Raw genomic sequence first — 19,960 nt, forward strand, 5'->3', positions numbered from 1 at the left:
CCCCCTTCGCCCACTCTCTGCCACCTGCGGGGAGCAGGGAGAGGCAACTGGTTTCCCTAGGAGTGGGTGAGGCCTTGTCTGCACTGCCACGTGACACCGCCCCCCCTCCCCCAGCGCTGCAAGTTTCAGTGCTGGGAAGGAGCAGTGTAGACAGTACACCGGCGGCGGGGGGGGGGAACGTATTCGGAGTTGCACATGCGCAGTGTAAAGAGACGGCGCCTGGGCGTGGCGCCAGCGCAGTAATGGCCAGGCGCTGCCCCGGGGAAGGACATGCGTCGTGCCTGGAGGTGACGTGCCGCCGGCACCTGCGTGGGTGGGGCGGCGCCTGCGCGGTGAGGCCGAGCCGCCCGCCGGCAGCCTCTTGCGTCAGAGTGGGCGGCGCTTCGGGGCTGCGCCTGCGCCTGCGCCGCCGCGGGAGGCGGGGTGCTGGGGCTGCGCCGAGTCTGGCTTGTTGTTGTTGTCCCGGACCCGGAGGTTCCTCACTTGCCGCCGCGCCGCCATGTCCTGCCCTCCGGAGCCGCCGCAGCACCAGTGCCACCATCACCACAACAACAACCCGCCGGCCGAGGGGGCGCCCGCCGAGCCGGGCCTCAACAGTAAGTGCATTAGCATAGGCAAATGACATGCAAATGAAGAGGGCTTGCGGGGAGCGCGGCCCCCTCCCAGCATCTCGCCCTCTCCGCTCCCCCCCGCGGCTGGGATTGGTGGAGAACGGGGCACGCGAGCGTCTCCGGGCCAATCCGTAGGCTCCCGGGCGTAGTGGGTTCGGCTGCGTCCGCCTCGGGGGCTTTAGAGGCGGCGGGGGGGGGGGGGGGCGCGTTTCGTGGGATGGGGGAGGGTCTGTGGGGGTGGGGGGGACACTGGGAGGGGTTATGGGATTCTATGGGGGGAAGGTACGTTGGCACCCTGAGGGTGTTTAGGGGGTTGGGGGACGCTGGGGTGTGGAGGAGGAATAGGGTCTGCGGGGAGGCTCTGGGGGGTTGGGGGGACACCGGGGTGTGGAGGAGGAATAGGGTCTGCGGGGAGGCTCTGGGGGGGTTGGGGGGACACCGGGGTGTGGGGGAGGAATAGGGTCTGCGGGGAGGCTCTGGGGGGTTGGGGGGACACCGGGGTGTGGAGGAGGAATAGGGTCTGCGGGAGGCTCTGGGGGGTTGGGGGGACACCGGGGTGTGGAGGAGGAATAGGGTCTGCGGGGAGGGTCTGGGGGGGTTGGGGGGACACCGGGGTGTGGAGGAGGAATAGGGTCTGCGGGGAGGCTCTGGGGGGTTGGGGGGACACCGGGGTGTGGAGGAGGAATAGGGTCTGCGGGGAGGCTCTGGGGGGGTGGGGGGACACCGGGGTGTGGAGGAGGAATAGGGTCTGCGGGGAGGCTCTGGGGGGTTGGGGGGACACCGGGGTGTGGAGGAGGAATAGGGTCTGCGGGGAGGCTCTGGGGGGTTGGGGGGACACTGGGGTGTGGAGGAGGAATAGGGTCTGTGGGGAGGCTCTGGGTGGTTGGGGGACACTGGGGTGTGCAGGAGGAATAGGGTCTGTGGGGAGGCTCTAGGAGGTTGGGGGACACTGAGGTGTGGATATGCTGTAGGGGGTTGGAAGGCGGTTATGGTTTTGGAGGCCCCCTGGATGGATTTTTTTGGAGGGTGGGGTGCTCTGGGTCTTGCATACCGGACAGAGTGGTGAGGGGAGGTGTCTTACGGTGTACTGTCGGGTGGAGATGAGGGCTGGTGGTCTGTGGGGAGGGGAGGGTGTTGAGGAGTTAAAGGGGGATGAAATTGGCGCCAGTCAGAATGGGAGGCAGCTGAGGGGATCATGGGCAGCAGATTATCTTGTTGTGGCGATAGGGTTATTGAATGGCTGAGTTTAGGTAATATCAAGAGACCAATCACGTTTAACTCATTAAGTTTTAGTGAGTAGGGTGTAAGTACAGTGGTTGTGTCAAATGCAGAAGGGGGCGGGGAATTTTAGTAGCAGGGTTAATAATAGGGTTGTGAGGAAAGATGGATGTGACTTGGTATTTAATGGGGAGAGGGAGTAGGTTTGTTTTGTGACAGGAATGAATTTATTTAGTGACTGGTTCTAACAGCAAAGATGATGGTACAGCAAGAAAGTGGGGAGGAGCTTGACTGTGGGAATGACTTTATTCAGTGACTCAATATCATTGACGTGAGCTGTTTTTCTCAGTATCTCACATGTATGTCAGCTGCTTTGCTGCATCCTTTTGTTCCAAGGATAATATTTGTGTGGAAGACTGGTGATTTTATCTAGGATGTATTTTACATCTCAAATGCACAGCCATTCAATGTATATATTTTGGTTTGCTTTTAAGTGCCAAGGATACTGTGGTAAAACAGAACGTATTAATGATTAACCGTTCCCTCTATCCTAGTTTGCTAAGTCATCCACAAACTATTTCAATAGGACCAGCTAAGCGATCTCCGGTAATTCAGTGGGAAATGTATTAGATGAGAGTAACCTATGTCGGTATAACAACATTGCCATTGCATTTGATGTCTGTGCATTGAGTGTCATGTTAATAACAGCAGTGTGTTTCTCTGATGTGTTAGCCTCGGAGAACTACACACGCAAACGAATAAACAAAACAAAGGCACCATATCCAAATTATTCAGGGCTGTTAACATGTAAAATTACATCAGTGTATATTAATTGATAAGACTTCACTTTAATTTTTGGAAATTTCATCTTATATTTGGCATGTCCGAGTAAACCTAATGTCTAGTTCTACAACTTAAAATTAGTTTATCCGTGATCTGAAGATATGAAGTTCTTCCATACTTCATTTTTTTTCCTTTTTCTGTTCACTGTTAATACAGTACTTGTGGCACCTTTTTCCACCAAATGCATCCGATGAAGTGAGGTGTAGCTCACGAAAGCTTGTGCTCTAATAAATTTGTTAGTCTCTAAGGTGCCACAAGTACTGCTTTTCTTTTTGCGAATACAGACTAACACGGCTGCTACTCTGAAACCTGTTAATACAGTGACTTGCTTACTGTGTTGGAGATGTCAATCTGTAAGATGAGAGCAGGAAGAGGGGGTTCAGTGTAAACACTTTAGGTCCCAAACTTGAAATGAACTCCACAGGGGCACATTGCCATTGAAGTCAGTGGGGCATTATGCAGGTGCCTGCAAGGGCTGCCCACAGATATCTCTCCGCAGGATCAGAGCATAAAGGGTTAGTGAAATCAGTGCGGTTACTCAGATTGGCAAGTGCTATGTAGTAGCATGAAGTGTTTTCTGGACTGGGCCCCATGAGCAAAACAGATGTAACCAGTCATCTCCATGAAGGCTCAATACCAGTTGAATCTTGTCAGACGAATGAGTCTATACATTAATTCATTTTTGTTCTAAAATATACCTTGCATTTATTTAATGCCTTCCACGCAAAGATCTCAAATCACATATAGAGGTGAGGCTTGCCCATTTTGTCAGTGACAGAGCTGGGAATCAGAGTAGCAGCCGTGTTGGTCTGTGTTCGCAAAAAGAAAAGGAGTACTTGTGGCACCTTAGAGACTAACAAATTTATTAGAGCATAAGCTTTCGTGAGCTACAGCTCACTTCGCATCCGATGAAGTGAACTGGGAATGGAACTTGGAACTCCTGACTTCAGTCTTGTGCGCTAACCACAAGAGTGTGTTCTCTCTGGTATTTCCTGATGCCTCACTCGGATTTTAATTATTACCTCGTACTTCTGTTAGATATTAGCAAAACACAAACAAAAAAACCCCCAAACCCAACAATTTAAACTGGAACACGCTTACAATTATGTCTTTCAACAATATTTACTACGTTACTGAGGGGAAAAAAGAGGGTAGTCTTTGCTATGGCTCTATATCCTGTCTTGTGAGAAGTCTGGTTGCTATTGTTGAGTACTATAAGTTGCTATTGTTGAGTGCTTCTGGAAAGTGACCACCGGTGCTAATGTAGAACGCCCAAAGTCCCTGGCTAATGAAGTATTGCTACATCATTCTGGCCTTTTTACTGTAAAAGTGAAACAAAAAACCCTAAAGTGTTAGTGTGGGATATCTGTTGGATGGAAAATATTACTGTGGGAAATGGAAAAGCTTTTTTTTTTTTTGACAATGGTGTATTTAATTACTGCTTAAGCATTTAGTTAGTGATGTTTCAACGTCAACAAATTATGCTGGATTCTGTAGCTTTTATGAGATTATGAAAAACTAAAGGGTAAGAGAGAAGTCCATTGGAATTCTTTATCGAATAGAAGATGCTGTGACTGCATAATGGCTATGAGCCAGAAAGCATCGTTTTCACTGCTTCAGACTTGCAATAGAATTTAGGAAAATTGGCCTATGAATTTCTTTAATGTTACCGCAGAAATTAGCCAGTTGGACCAACCCCTGTAGTAGGGTAGTGTGGTAAAATGCTTATTCTGCATAGAGCCCCATTGACTTCAACAGGACTCTGTGATGTCAGTTTGAGAAACAGAGTCTAATAAAAGTAAATTGAATTTTAATTAATACCCAAAACAATAAATCCATCCTACTCTGCAACAAAACTTGGCTAAAGTTTTTCTATGGTATGACCTAATTAACAGAAGCAAGGTTATTAAAGCTGTGTAGCAATCAATCATGTTCATACATGCTTCAGTTCCTAAGCATCTCTGTATGCCTGATGATCTGGATACATACAGTTGTTGCTTGTAAAGCACTGTCGTATCACTTTAGGTCCAGAATTTTAAGATGAAAGTTTCGTGAAATCTAAGCTTAATGGAATTTTTTTCCTTGACAGGTAAACTTTCTAATGAAAGTTCAACATTTAATTATTCCTCCGCTGTGTACGTGACCCTATCATTGTGTTAGTCCATGAGAACCTGGACTAGTAAAAGTAGTAGTAAAAAACTACTAGTAAAACTAGTAAAAAAAAGTAAATCTGAATTTGTTCATTTAAAAACACAATTGAAATTTGTATGTGGTGTGTCCAAGTTTATTAAAATGCAAGAAAGTAAAAAATGGGGGAAAGTAACTAGTCTTTTGGTTTTAATCTAATATGTTAGCTATCTGTAAGGAGTTTAAAAAAAAACAACTTGTCACTTTTATTACATATTAATCTCTTGACTAAATTTCTATTTTAAAAAGCACATGACATTGCTTCAGGTTGCTTTTTGGACAATTTTCTTTTTTGAGAAAATGTCAAATTCACAATTTTTATCAAAATATATACCTTTCGGGTGGCTGGTTAAAATTTTAGGGGGAATGAAGTGCCAGTCTTTAGTGTGGTGCTTGAAACTACAGTGTGACGAAATGAAATGTTCTTCCTTTGGGGGGTAATATTACTCTTTGGAGAGGCTGGGTTGGGGATGAGAAGCACTGTTTTTTAACTTGGTTAATCTAGTCCAGTCTCTCAACCTAGTCTAGTCTAGTCTCAACCTATTTGGCCCACAGTGTGTTATGTGGGCCGCATCCAATATTACCTGTATGGACCCGAGGATGTCACAGGTGCTGCAGCTCTGAGCTGAAAGGGCTGCAGGTTGAGAACCACTGTTCTAGCCTCAAATATTTTTCTGGGATAATGTTGTTGCTGGTCCTCCCAGTCCTAATACTAGACAGCCAGCATATCTGGATCTGTAAACAGAGAAAAAGGGAATATACTTGATCTCGAGCAGTTACTTTTGGCCATCACTTTGGAGCTGCACGAATAGACTTTAGAGGATTTCATATCCAGCCCATCTCAGCCAGAAGGAAGGTTATGACACAGGGTCTTTGATGGACGGGATCACCAAGCACCTTTTTCAAATAGCAATTTGTAGCTGTTTCTTGAGCCCTGTGTTGGAAATCGGTGACAGTGTTTAAGCTTGATATCTGAATGCCTTGACGCTCATTAAACATGTTTTGACTCATCAGAGATGAGTGGTCAGATGGACAACGTGCAGCTTGTCATGTAAACTCTCTCCTAGGCCTTCTTTTGATGGGAGGAGTATTTAATTATGTTTAAACTTGTTTCCTCCTGTGTGTATCTAACACAACTTTAAACAGCGAATTCCACAATGTAGCATAGGCTCTATTAAGACTGCGTTTTGTAGCCTAAGCTTAAGCACAACTGAGTCCTAATCATGCCACTGCAGCGATAGGTTATAGCAGTCCATTCTGATTAGTCCTCCGCTTCCCTTTTGGTCATCTACCAAAACTCCTCCACAAAGCTAACCTTACAAGAAGTGGCCTTCCTTATTTATGTTTACTGTCTGCCTCCAATATCTCTGCCTTCATTTCTTGCCTATTGTTTGCTTCTGAACTCTGCTGTACAACATCAGCAGGGGTGGGTGGGGGTAGCTGAGGGTGAAAAGAAATTCCTCATTTACTTCAGACATTCTAGATCCCACCATAGTAGCTTCTCTGAACCCAAAGTTGTTACCAACTGACTTCTAGCTATCTGAGCTAAACAATTCCCTAATTGCAATTGCAGCATGCCTTTCCACGGGTATTAGTGATTTCGTAATGGAAGGTGGTTGCTCTAGGGTAGGTCAACTGTCCTGGCATATTTCTTGAAATGTGGCCTCCTTTTCTGAAGTTCTGCAGTCGCTGCTGATCATCCCAGGTCTGAAATATGGAGTAGTGCCACCGTTCCATGCTGGTTGCTCTGACGTAAAACTGCCTTTCCACAGCTAATGCTTCATTGGCTAAACAGCCAGATATTCAGTTGTTAAACTGGTGCGTGAGCTCCAGATCATCTTGCAGTGCTCTGACAGTGGCAGAAACACCATCATCTTCTCACTGCAGCTGCTCTGTAAGATTCCTGGAACCAACACACTGTGTTAGTGAATATAATCAACAGCATCTCCTGCCTGGGAGACATTCCTGGTTACCGAAGCATAATGGAGAATTTGCCCGGTTATGAAAGAGTTAGCAATTGATCCACTGGTTCTATGACACAACTTCTGGAACCAGAAAAGGAATTCTTGGAATGTGACGTCCACTCCCAGAATGCATATGGGTTTGTACATGGGCAGTGTGCATTCACCCATAATTTATCACCCACAAAGGTCACTGTGATATGTCATACCATAAAATCGTTGCAGCTCATGTAATTGAGCCCAGCACCTGTCTGAACATGGGCTTTACGTGAGTGTACCAAGCATGATTAATAATTGATTGCTTCATTTGAATCAAATAACATGGGTTGCATATTGTTGAGCTTTTTGTAGCCAAGGTAGAATACCTTAAGAGGTCAATGGTGGTGGTATTCCCTGGGGCCAGAACTGAATCTCTATTTATTTAAAATTTCACTTTCACTTAAAAAAAAAAAAAAGTTTTGTATGCACAGTGTTAAACTTAGTCTAGTAAATTTAAAAAGTGAATTAAAAGTAGTTTCTACTACTACCCCTGCCAATATTTTAGGTTTTCCAGTCTCCCGGTTTCTATTTTTACAGTGTTTTTTTTCTCTTCCCTGGTTGAAGTGAAAAGATTACACAGATTGGGGAACCTGACGTTATACAATAAAACAGTGACACCTTTTATACCGATTGTTGTCTAATGCAAAAAGTAACAAACGATGAAGGAATATTTTAGGTGTGACTGTCGTAAGTTTTTAAAAAAGAAATCAGAAAAGCATGTTACTTTTAAGATAATAGTTGTGCGTTGTTTTTTTGAGAGTATTCGCTGTCTGCTATCGCAGTTCATATATTGACAGGAAGATCATTTCTATTAAGCTTTGAAAACAATTTTTGTTTAAGAGGTAGCAACTTTATATTGTTCAGATAACAGGGTGAGATATTCTGAAGTGACTCGGGAGCATAAGTCCCGTTAGTTGTTGCTATTGAAAATTCTTGCCATTAAACAAAATTGGTGGTTTTTAAAGTAGTCTAGCGTGCTAATAGTTTGATTTTAAAATGGAGTATTTAGATTGTCTGTATGCCATAATAAATCCTAGTTACACCAAGAGCTGTATTGACACCCCCCCCCCCCCAAAAAAAAAACCCTGCTAGTATGTAAAGATGCAAAACAACAACTTCTTCAACAAACTACTTTGTAATGTCTAGGTGGCATAGTTCTTCAGACTAAATAGGATGTAATCGGATTCTGAATTTGAATGTAGTTTGAGATGGGGGTCTGAAAAAAGGTATAAAATGAATTGCTTGAGCCATGTAAAATTACTGCACCAAAGAACAAGAGCTTATGCAGAAAAGAAACTAAGTGTTGCAGCTTATGCCAACTGTTCTCAAACAATGAATGTACTCCGATTAAAAACTAAACTGTCTATATTCTCAAGTGATACAGTTAATGAGTTTGAATAAGAACCACAGGTTAGCAATTGAATGGGCACTGGATTAAATGGGTGACCCATAGGTTGGGACTCAAGTGGTTTAAATTCACCAGTCAGAACATAAACTACCTATTTATGAATATTTGCAAAATATCCTAAATGAAACCTGTGACTGCTTAATGTACTGGTAAACCGTTTTATGTTGTTACTTTGCAAGTTTAGTACAGTCTGCAGCTGGAATTGTGTTCTTGGATTTTAGTGATTTAAAGCATGTGTTTTCAGTGCTAATGTGATACATGCAGCTTCTCAATCCAATTGAGGTCCTTACACTAAGATCCTGTAATTAAAACTAGTTATAAGAACAGAGACAGGATGAATTACAATATGTATAGGAAAAGAGTACTTGTGGCACCTTAGAGACTAACAAATTTATTAGAGCATAAGCTTTCGTGAGCTACAGCTCACTTCATCGGATGCATTTGGTGGGGAAAAAAAAATTTTTTCCACCAAATGCATCCGATGAAGTGAGCTGTAGCTCACGAAAGCTTATGCTCTAATAAATTTGTTAGTCTCTAAGGTGCCACAAGTACTCCTTTTCTTTTTGCGAATACAGACTAACACGGCTGCTACTCTGAAATATATATAGGTGAAGGGTAGTACTTGGTATTTAGAATATTCCCTGCAAAAATAGGTTATAACTGATAGTTACAAGAAAGCAGTGAACTAGGTTAACAATAATTATTTGCACTATTTGAATTAGAAAATGTTAAACAAAGTATTTAGTTAAGACTTTAAGATGGTTAGAGACTTTACCCGCCCACCTCAACGTATTACAAAATGAGAACCCCAGTTTTCCCACATACCGAGCATAAACAATGGAGCATACGGGTGAACACACAGACACCATTTCCAGCTAATTATAACCAACTTGGTTTCGTAGCATACAGTAGATGTGCATAGTTCTTTAAATATGTGGGAAAACAAGGGGCCTACCTCAAGAATCTAATAATTGATAGATCTGTGAATCTGTAATTTAAATTGGATACATCCCAGTTATTAAAGTTCTGATGTGAGGGGTAACAGAAAGTACTGGAGAGGAGATTGGGATTGGAAGGCCATCTGAAAGAAGTGAGGTTTGTTTGGGAAGAGGAAAAGGAGATTGCTTGCCATATGGCTAGAGAGGGAGGTTGTTCCAAGCACAGGGGGCATTGTGGGGAGAAAGGCACGAAACTCTAAGCGGGGAAGAACAAAGGGAATATTAAAGAATGGAATTTATTTGGTTCAAGAGTGCGGTGTTGAGGATTTGGAGCTTAAACCTGATAGATATGAAGGGGATGCCTGTTAGGGGATTTAAAAAAAAATAGCATGAGGGAGGGGAATGACTGTTGTTGTTTCTAGTTACCCTGTTTAGTTCAGAGCTATTAAGCCTACAGTTAACTTAAGGGACAGGGGGAAACAAACCTGCCATTCTTGTCTTCTCTATTTGTTTATGAGCATTTTCCTTTTTTCTGGCATCAGTGGATGTTATCTGAATGCACCATGTTCACATTCTTTCTGCATGAGAATGATAACTTTAAGCGAGGTTTTAGTTTTGCTGCTTTTAATGAGTGCCATCTGGCTGGCCCAACAGGTTCCTGGGTGGAGTTACAGATGAACAGCAATGGCAATAGCAATGATAATGCCACTGGGAAAAATGGAGGCCTGGAACATGTCCCTTCGTCCTCCTCTATCCACAATGGAGACATGGAAAAAATCCTTCTGGATGCCCAGCATGAATCAGGACAGAATAGTTCAAGGGGTAGTTCCCACTGTGACAGGTAAGGAAACACAGCTGTATCAAGTCTCTTGAACCACTCATTTTTTTCATATGTTATGTGATGCAATTTCCATTCTTGATGCTTTACTCAAGGGCAAATGACATTTTATTAGCTGTATACTTCTGCATCCATGAACCAGCCTACGTGCTGTTTGGAATACTTGCTGAATCCTGCTAGCTTTAAACAGTATAGAACTTGGTTTGTTTGAAAAGCAAGTAATTGTTGTTAAACAAAAAATAAACAAGGACAGGAGTAGAACAAATTGCATCAATATCAGTGTGAAATCTCATATTAACATTGTTCATGTACTGTGTAAAAAATAATTAACCGTGTGCTTACTGATGCATGATTATTTAAGAGAAGGTAAGAACAAGGGATCCTGTGACTGAAGATAGCATTGACTCTGATGAAAATGTAATGCATTGGCTTTATGAATTTTTTCAAAGTAACTTACTCAGTTACATCTGTATACTGTGTGTCCAGGCAAGAATAAATGCAAGGTAGTGATAGAATAGACAACTGACTTATAATTTCCACCCCTCTTTCTCTCAGAGGAAGTAGTTGGGAGAAAAAAAGTGTCTTCACTCAAAAAAGCCCTCTACTTTTTGCCCTGAAAGGCAAATGTATCTGGTAAAATAATCTTGCTTGTCATGTCAAAGCAAGTGATACCCTTAAGGTTTCACCCTCAGAATTGTTGGACAATTAAGATGGTGTTTTAGGAGCCTCTTTTTCTTTTTCTTATATTGCTGGACAACTGCTCTCTTCTTGCCATGTCAAGTATGTAACATTTCTATCAAGCTAGATCAGATGTACCACCTACTATGTGTCTGGATGGAACTTGACATTAACTCAATGATCATTTCAAAATAGAATTACCAAGTGCGATGGACAAGAAGAGTAAAAAAAAAAATTTTTTTAAAAGCTACTCCCTCAGAAAAAAGCTAACTGTTTGCTATCCCTTTATTTCTAAGAAAATTGTAAGCTGCCAGTAACTAGCATGGTATGTTGTCACTTTCCAGTTCAACTAGAAACATTTGATAGGTAGTGTCTGTAACGCTCATTTTCATTCTTATCAAGGTAGGGACTTTCTCTCCACCCATGCCTTTAATTGCCCCAGTATTTTTAATTTAAATACTGTCAGATAAAAATGTCAGATGGAGACAAATCTCTTCTTTCTTTTTTCTCAATAGCAAATGCTTGGAAAACTCAACTTCCAATTTTGTAGTGAGCATATCAGCTCATGATTATGGACAATAGTCTGATATTTATAGAAACCTGAGGTCTAAAACATTTGTAGAAAGGAGTGAAAATGGCTGTAAACCATTTATTGAGTAGTTTAAAAGAAAGGTCCTGTTCCCAGAAAGGTCTTTTTCATTCATTATCCATCTTTTTAATGAGAGCTAAAATCAGATTAAAGAGGGATGTCTACAATTTTGATGCAATGAAATGACGTGTCTACATCGCGCTGTGCCTTTACACTCTCCCTGATTTTAAATTCTCTAGCATTTTTTCCCATCTGGGTGTGAATGTTGTTAAAGAGAAACCCTTTAGTAGAGTATACTCAGGTTTCAGTACTGAAAATAAAAGTATTTAGTCCTTTGGGTTAATTTGCTGACTATTAAAAAGATATTTTGGTGTGTAACATGTAATGCGTGCTGGAGGAATTCCTTAGTGTATCATGGAACAACACTAAGGAATTCCTCCCACAGATATAGTCCTTTAAGCAGCCACTTTTAAAATACCTACCAAGTTTCAGGTACAGTTTTATTCAAACTCCTTTGAGGGATCCATCTTCTAGGTAACTTGATTTTGCTAGTGACTGCTCAAGGTTAGTTTTGCTGTATATCAGAAAGATGGCCCAGTGATGTAGCAACAATAGCAATGTATTGCCTCACAGGGGATGAGAGTTCAGGACTCCATTTTGGTCTTTTGCTCCTGGGTCGGAGTTACAGTCGAGTCACTGTGCTGATTCTTGATGGTAGAGGGGGTCCTTCCCATCTCTTTATGATTAACTGAAGGGTAGTTGAGGGTGAGGATGGTATTAAAACAAGAACAAACTGGGAATTCTCTGGGGCTTGGAGAATTTTTCCTTGTGGGGCATAATGATAAAGAATCCTTGTTTCTCATCTGAATTGTCTGCATACCTTATATGTAGAAATAATTGAACTATGATGCAACTAAACTGATGTTTTCAGTAACTTAATAACCCAAAGGTGACAGTAATGCCATCATTCTTTCCTTTAGCCCTTCCCCTCAAGAAGAAGGACAGATAATGTTTGATGTGGAAATGCACACGAGTAAGGACAATAGTTCTCAGGTACTTTCTCCAGTTAACTCTAAAGAACACGACACATTGTCTAGGAGAGCAGTGTTTAAGACACAATTTCGTCTGTTGTAAATAGACAACTTCATATCAAGATGAGTAAAAAAAAAAAAAAAGTAATTAGTGACGCATGCTAGTGGGCTGAAGCCAAATATTTAAAAGGATAAATTCTGTATATAAATATACAGCTTTAGACTGTTAATTTCCCACAATGCATTATTGATATGGTATGGAAACATCTGAGTCTACAGTACCTATACTGAATTAAAGGCCAAGAGTATTAAACTCCAGTTGTCGAAAGCCTGTTTGTTCAAAATCTGGAAATGTCCTTTAGCCTTTTGGAATAACCGTGTTTACTTGTATTGTACCGTGTTCTTTGTATCTTTTAAAATTTTACAATTTGACTTGAACTGTGTGAACCAAATTATCTATTCTTGCTTGCTTCCATGTAAATAGACTCAATGAATCATTAAAGCTTTTGTATAATTAAGGTTATAATGGTAACTGTGTTATAAACTTGTATTTTAGGAGATTATAATATGACTATTAAACTTTGCTTTGTGAGGTGGTGTTATAAAAAAAAAATTGTTTTTATAATTTACTAAGCAGAGAAGGAGAGAGTTATTTGTACGTTTAAATTCCAGCAGTGAGGAGCAAAAAAAAAAGTCTAGTTTGAAACGCATGCTTTGGAATTGTACAACTTGGACTTTATAAATACTCAACTCTTAAATCTTGGAGAGGGAGAGAATATCAGGCAGCAATCCTGAACTTGAAATAATGTGATTGAGTATATGTAGTAGCAAGTTATCAGAGAGATTGTCAGGATTTCTTTTTCACATCTAATTATGTAGGTATGTGACAGAACTATTTGTTTTACAAATATTTAAATTACTACCTAAGAATTCCGGATCATCATTCTGTGGTTAGTGAGCTCACATAATTCTCAGTCATCTCAACCCAAAATGGAGGGGGAATCTAATGCTGAACTCTTAGTTTGGTCATTTTATGAAATTTGCTGTCTTCAGCAGTACACGTTGAGAGCAATAGTGGAAAAACCCACTGTGCGTTTAATTTTTGTCAGAGGATGGCCAAGCATCGTCATAGGATCGTTGCCCTTCTGTAGCCCTGTAGAGAACCGTACCGCTCTGAGTGAGCTCCTTTGCTTTTTGTTTCGTCATTCAGGGTTGCCATCTCCCTATTACAATTCAGCATGGCTCCCTTTTTCCATTTGTTTTGGTGCCTCTTTCAGCTAAGCTGTACTCCAAGTGGTGTAATGTAACCTTGCTAAAGGCTGAATTTGGTCTCGAGCTCCCATTGAATTCAGCGGGGAGAGGACAGCTTGGGAATGCCAATACATACAGCTCTAGGCTTGGTAGTTCATAGCCACGGCACCTCTGAGCTTGCTGCGTCAGCTATGAAAGTAAAATAGTTTCTTGAGCCCCAGCACCTCTTCCATTACAAATTAAGCACTGTATATGGCAATCCTTTCATGAGAGGGAGGTATTAATCTTTGGGGCAGGGACGGTCATTTACCGTATGCTTGTACAGTGCCTACTGTAGTTGGGCCCAGACCTAGCTGAGGTCTGTCGCAATATACGTATATACACGTTAAATAACGGTAGTAAAATAACAAACAAAAGATATTTGTTTTGACATTGACAAGCTTCTGGAAGAAAGGATTTAAAATACTTTAGTACAATTTGGGCAGAAATACTGCCCTTTTCATTTGATTACATCTGATTTAAGAATCGCTAAAGTTTTAGGGAAAGGTTTTTACTTGAAAACATTTTATGTGACACCATCTTATTCAGACTGTTATTAAAATCGTCCTCTCAATTGTTGTTCGCTCTAATTTGTAATACATATATTTAAATATCATGACAATGAAGCTTGCTTAAGTCTGAAATAAAATAATATATTTATCAGAGATGCACTGACCTCAGCGGACCCTGTGGGCATAGTAAAATCCCTTCCAAATAAACCCTTGATGCAAGAATATCTTTTCAGTCATCATGGCCTCTCCCTCCCCAATCCCAACATATGCAGAAAGAGCTCAGTGGAATGAAAACTGCCAACATCTGCTGCTTATCATTTTGTCACTGCAGTTGGTGCTCTTAAAATTGATACCATGCGGAATAGCTGATTAAGTGTTGTTACAGGGCATGTCCTATGTGTATTTTCAGTCTGAAGAGGAAGCAGTAGAAGGAGAGAAAGAGGTGGAAGTTTTGAAGAGAAGTGCTGACTGGGTTTCACACTGGTCGAGTAGGCCTGAAAATATTCCTCCCAAGTGAGTTGAACTCTTTACTAATAAACGCTCCTTCTGTAAGAAGGAAAGAAGAATCATGCTGCACACATATATATGGAATTATTCAGGCTATCAAAATGGGTTTATCACTTTGAAGACTTGGGTTTCCCTTGGAGGATAGATAACATAAAACCAATAAACACTGCAAAAAAATGTAATAGCATAACTGAGATGCTTTTACTGAAAGCAACCCAACTTTTTCCAGTAACACCAGTGTCTTTACTTGTTAGAGTACGGTACCTGGAGCTTGCATTCGTGGGGTTTAGTAACAGCTCACTGACTGGTGTGGTATTGGGCAAGTCACCTAAAGTCTCTGCATCTTGGTTTTTGCATTTGTAAAATAAGTATTATGTTTACTGATGCCACAGGGATCCTAGACGCTATCAGGCTTTGAAACCCATGAATGGAAAGCACTATGTGAGTGCAAAGTGTTAGTTAAATTGGAGGATGCTATCCATATCTGGGAGATTTCTACGTCCTTGCTTGAAACAAAAATGTGGCTATTACTAACCAGTCATGTACTGAAATTTCCTCTCCAAGACCTGCTTGTCTCTTCAGCTTGTGCTCCCATTGTCTCTTTACTTGAGTAAGTGGTCTTCCCACATTGCCTCGTATTTCAATTTGGTCCCCCTGCAATCTGGCTTTTGCCCTGTCTATTCCACCTTGAAAAAATCTGGCAGGGTTCTGTGCAGTTCTGCAATATTCCTGTCTATTTTTTCCCATCAGGGAATTTCACTTCAGACATCCTAAACGCGCAGTATCTTTAAGTATGAGAAAGAGTGGAGCTATGAAGAAAGGTGGCATTTTCTCTGCCGAGTTTCTTAAGGTTTTCATCCCATCTCTGTTTATATCTCATGTTTTGGCTCTGGGACTAGGGTAAGTACAAAGACTAATTTTCAACTTTGCATCTTTATTACTTGTACACTTATTGGAGTACTATTGGAATTACCAGTCTGAGGAAGAGCATAATAAGAATGACCAGATTACCTTGACATTGTGTTGATATGTCAAGTGCATTTGAGATGTAGGGAAAACTACCACTGCAGTGATGCAAATTTATTTACTTGATTGTAGGACAAGTTTGAGATTGAATGTTCATATGTTCAGAATGCACAGATCATCATGAAATCAGTGACCTTAGTTGACTCTGAGATCCTACTGCAAAGAACCTTTGCCGTGTCCTGTGGCATGACCCACTTGTTTGCTCATTCTATTCAAATTCTTTAGAGAACAGTGTCATAAAAGAAAAATAAGACTCTAAGCATAAATATTCATAAATAAATAAATAAAAATAGTAATTTTTCCTCTTTTGCTCCAAGAAGAATCTGTGTAACATCATTAGATGATGCTCCAGACCCATGTGTAAGCTCCCGCTAATTCTGAGTGGCTAGCATTACTGCAGTTGTGTGAGGGTACTGAAACTAAGGGTTTGAAACTTGAAACAGAAATATACACATAACGGTGTGTACCTATCTTTCAAAATCGGCTACTGAATTTTCAAATAGCCCAGCAGTGCTGTTAGTAATTTCTGTAATTAGAAGTGGTCACTGAGTGTGCTGAAGGTCTTATGTTTGCAAATGTCCATCTCATGCCCTCTTGTGGTGGGGCCTGAGAAATGTACAGTTTAAAATACCATATTACAGTGTTTATTTAACTTCTTATTCAATTATTTCTTGCACAAAGTTTGCCTTTCACTCTGATTTTAACATATTCTTGTAAATGATTTTTTCCTTAGTCCTAGTTATTGGCTAAACTAGCTGGATAGAAAATGTGAAAAGAAGATGTCTGGTAGCAAATAAGTATATTTCTGAAATAAATTAGGGAAGTTGCCTAGGTTAATTTGTTAGAGATTTGCCTTTTTGTAAACCCGTAACACTCAATGTTTCAAAGCCTGTGCTAATATCTTTTTCTTTAAGTGTAGTGTAAAGAATTTTGTGTGCATATTATTTTGGCTGGAATTTTCAAAGGAGCCTTAGGGAGTTAGACAGCCACCTCCTATTGAATTTCAATGGGATCAAGGTACCTAAATCCCTTGGGCTCTATTGGAAATCTCAGCCTTTACAGTGAAGCGTTTAGATGCAGTCACTTGTATAGAAGAGAAGGGGGTGTTATGGAAGAACATCACCAAAAAAAAAAAAGGCAGTGAACTGTTGACAAGGGCAAACTAGAACAATTGAATGAGCAAGGACTGTTGTGAAGGATATTACTCCCATGAAATAAAATGTTTTTGTTTTTATTTCAGCATCTACATTGGAAAACGCCTGACCACGCCTTCAGCCAGCACTTATTGAGAGAAGCAGACTGCAAAACTTGGAAATCCATGTGACCTGTGAAGATGTTATTGTCACATTAGTACATTTGAACTTGAGACCATTTTAAGCATGATCCCAGCCCCGCCCTTTCTTTACATATCCAGGTTCCAGTAACTCTTGGAATTCAGTATTGTATTGGAACTCTGTTGAGGTGTTTGACTACCCACCTTCTCTCCCCGCACCCTTTGGCCTGCAAAACACGACAGTTGCCTAACAGACTTTACAATTGTCTATACATTGCAAGGGCTTCTTTCGGTACAAAAATTCCACCAGCAAATTATAATTTTATCAGTGATGCTGTTGCCTCCTCTAGTACAACCTGACTTAAATCTGCAGCCACTCTTGGAATAAATGTGGACTGTATTATAACAATTGCCAGTCTCTTTAAAAGAAACTGAAGGTTGGTTAGAGTAAAAGGGAGTCTTGGTTTTTAGAAACTGTTGGCTGTAAATCAAACTACAAAATCATTGGCAATAAAGAATAAATAAATTTTTAAAACCAGCTTTTTGGGTAATTTACTAACCCCGTATTTTGGCCATGACTTTTAGTTTGCAGAAGGCAAAGACTGCACAAAACATAAAGCAGGATAACAACTTAAAGTCATGAGCATATTGTAATATTAGATAATTGTCATAATCTTGTCTTTTCTATGAAATGGGTTCCTTGTTTCTGGTAGCAAAATCTAATGCTAGAAAAGGTTAGAGGAATTGCGTTGTTTGCATGTGAAGAAGCTTTTACTTTCCTTTAGCTTTTTCCTTACTGGAAAATTTTAAATGTAAAGTTTTCCTTTTATAAAAGCAGTTTGAATGCAAATATTTTTGGTGTATTTAGACTCTCTGTAAAAAGGGGAGTCTCCTGAAACCACTTACAATTATAAAAATATGGTCGTTTCAGTGGCTACTCAAAGCATTTGACCTGCTGTTGGGAACAGTCTTGTAGTTGTGTAAAGAAGCACAAGCTGTAAATCTCTGACATGATGTCTCCTTTAGTGAAGTTTTCAATATTCCCATTTCTCATTGTTTACTGTACAGTCTCCCTTGGGGATAACGTAGATCCCAAGGTCACTAGTGACATCTCACGTAGCTAGGTAGAATTCTCATTAATGTTGTTGAACTTTTATCTTTGGGAACATTCAGTCTTGTCCTTCTTCAGTGACACCTTTTTCAAAATGTGAAGCTTTCGTACCAAATTGTTAAAAAGCATCAGGACATAGCCATGTCCTTAAGTAGATTTTATTGGATTTCAAAACGTGTAGCATGACTCTGAAGGATAGAATACTCTTTTTTTTTTTAAATATATATTTTATCATATATAAATAATGATATAGACTTCAATATGAAATATTTAGGGAACCAGTGTTAATTTTAAAACTAGGAAAATCTCATTTAAATAGAAAATGCATTAGGTTGACTTGTAGAAAATGTTAAGAAAATCTGGTCAGCGAGTTTGGAAGAGAAAGCTACCTTAAATTTTCTGCTTGCATCAGATCGAGTTGATGATTTGGTATAGCAGTGATAGTTCAAAACCGTTCAAACATGGAAGCTAATTCCTAGTTGAGGTTTGCTTTAAAAAAAGGCACCTCAGGAAGCAAAGAGGCAAAGTATGAAATCCATTTCTAAAATGTATTTGTTTTATTCTCCACTACTCACGACCTTTAGGAGAAGGTTTTAAGACAAGTCCAGGGTGAAAGGGTAGTTGAAGCATTCTGTTTAGACATCTGTTTTTTCTTTTAATCTCAAATATTAGTAGCTCTTGAATTATCTACAGCTACATATTTATTTCAAGTGTGCATATTGGGTTTCATCCAGACATGTGGAAGAAACAAGTGGCGAGGATGTTTTTAGGCAATATGAACCACCTTATTTGAGAGACCTAAGTAAAATGGGAAGGGGAGAAAGGCTGGTATACTTTATTAGTACTAATTATAGCATCTTCTGTATGAAAATTGGAATAGTGGAAAAATAGATTTATATTAAGTACGGAATATCTTTATTTTAAAAAAACACCATCCATATTAGATGGATTCATCCGCATAATACTTGATTAATTAATACGCTACAAGTTTGTGACTAGAGGATAAACACAGCTATGTGCGAAGATTTCAAGCGGCTGTGAAATTTAAAATTGTTCATGGAAAATATTACTGAAAAAATGGATACCTGATCACTGTAGCACTTATCATACAATGATACAATGCAGTATTTATTGATACCCTAATATAAGCTCGGGATGGAAGTCTACAACTTTGTTTTACAATGAACTGAAACAGATTGTTGTATCATTTGAAAAGGGGTTTCAGCTATTGATAGTTGAAGTTTTATGAAGATAAATATTGTTTGAAAGCTTTATACCTGTTTACAGTTTTGAAAAAAAATGCAGGCTTCATTTTTCTTAAGTTTAGTGAAAATGGGCTTAAAATATTTGTAAATAGGATCAAGCAAAAATACATAAACTCACACATTAAAAAAAATGTGGTAGGCTAACTTAACTGTAGCAAGTACATATTTACTTACTCTGTTTTGAAAAGTGAAAACTAAAGACTCTTAGAAATTCAGATTTTTTAATTGACCCTCTTGTTGAAATTATTGAAGTTAACTGAGCCAAAGTGATTATGCATCCTTCATATATTTAGTTAGCACTTTGTAACATTATATACAGTTTACAGTACATGTATAAGTTGTAGCTATAAACATTTTGTGCCATTAAAGCTCTCACAAAACTGTGTGTCTGTTAGATCGCTTTGTACCAAATCCACCCCCCCAACCCCTTGGGGAAGATGTTGGATAACTTTATGCTGCTGCTTGTTTATGAAGTAATAACTATCCTGAGTTAAATGAACCAAGAGGTTGACTTGATTAGAATGGGATCATCAAGTTCTTGTGCTGAAAAGTAATTAAAATATTGCCTTTGTCAACCATCTTGACTATTTCCATCCTCTCCCAGCACCTTGATCTCCTTATATATCAGGAAGACT

General features: G+C 40.2%; 1 protein-coding gene across 2 annotated transcripts; it reads left to right on the forward strand.

The window, feature by feature from the left end:
* The first annotated feature begins 287 nt into the window (after positions 1-287).
* On the forward strand, positions 288-19,705 carry BNIP3L (BCL2 interacting protein 3 like). 2 transcript variants are annotated; one of them, XM_038384734.2, is made up of 6 exons: positions 288-596; positions 9,860-10,046; positions 12,291-12,363; positions 14,553-14,656; positions 15,401-15,550; positions 16,917-19,705. In XM_038384734.2, exons 1-6 carry the CDS (start codon positions 500-502, stop codon positions 16,963-16,965), a joined length of 660 nt encoding a protein of 219 aa, XP_038240662.1. In that variant the 5' UTR covers positions 288-499; the 3' UTR covers positions 16,966-19,705. The 2 variants fall into 2 exon arrangements, with proteins under 2 accessions (XP_038240662.1, XP_038240661.1); XM_038384733.2 differs by having other exon boundaries at positions 346-596; positions 14,529-14,656.
* Positions 19,706-19,960: the final 255 nt, after the last annotated feature.

The sequence above is a fragment of the Dermochelys coriacea genome, chromosome 26 (assembly GCF_009764565.3).
Source record: "Dermochelys coriacea isolate rDerCor1 chromosome 26, rDerCor1.pri.v4, whole genome shotgun sequence".
Taxonomy (NCBI): domain Eukaryota; kingdom Metazoa; phylum Chordata; order Testudines; family Dermochelyidae; genus Dermochelys; species Dermochelys coriacea.

What these genes read in the sequence shown, in the direction of transcription:
- BNIP3L (XM_038384733.2), top strand. Translation starts at nt 500, where the DNA reads ATGTCCTGCCCTCCGGAGCCGCCGCAGCACCAGTGCCACCATCACCAC. An exon ending in CGCCGAGCCGGGCCTCAACA is followed by an intron (nt 597 to 9,859) that starts GTAAGTGCATTA and finishes CTGGCCCAACAG; the next exon opens with GTTCCTGGGTGGAGTTACAG. An exon ending in GGTAGTTCCCACTGTGACAG is followed by an intron (nt 10,047 to 12,290) that starts GTAAGGAAACAC and finishes TCTTTCCTTTAG; the next exon opens with CCCTTCCCCTCAAGAAGAAG.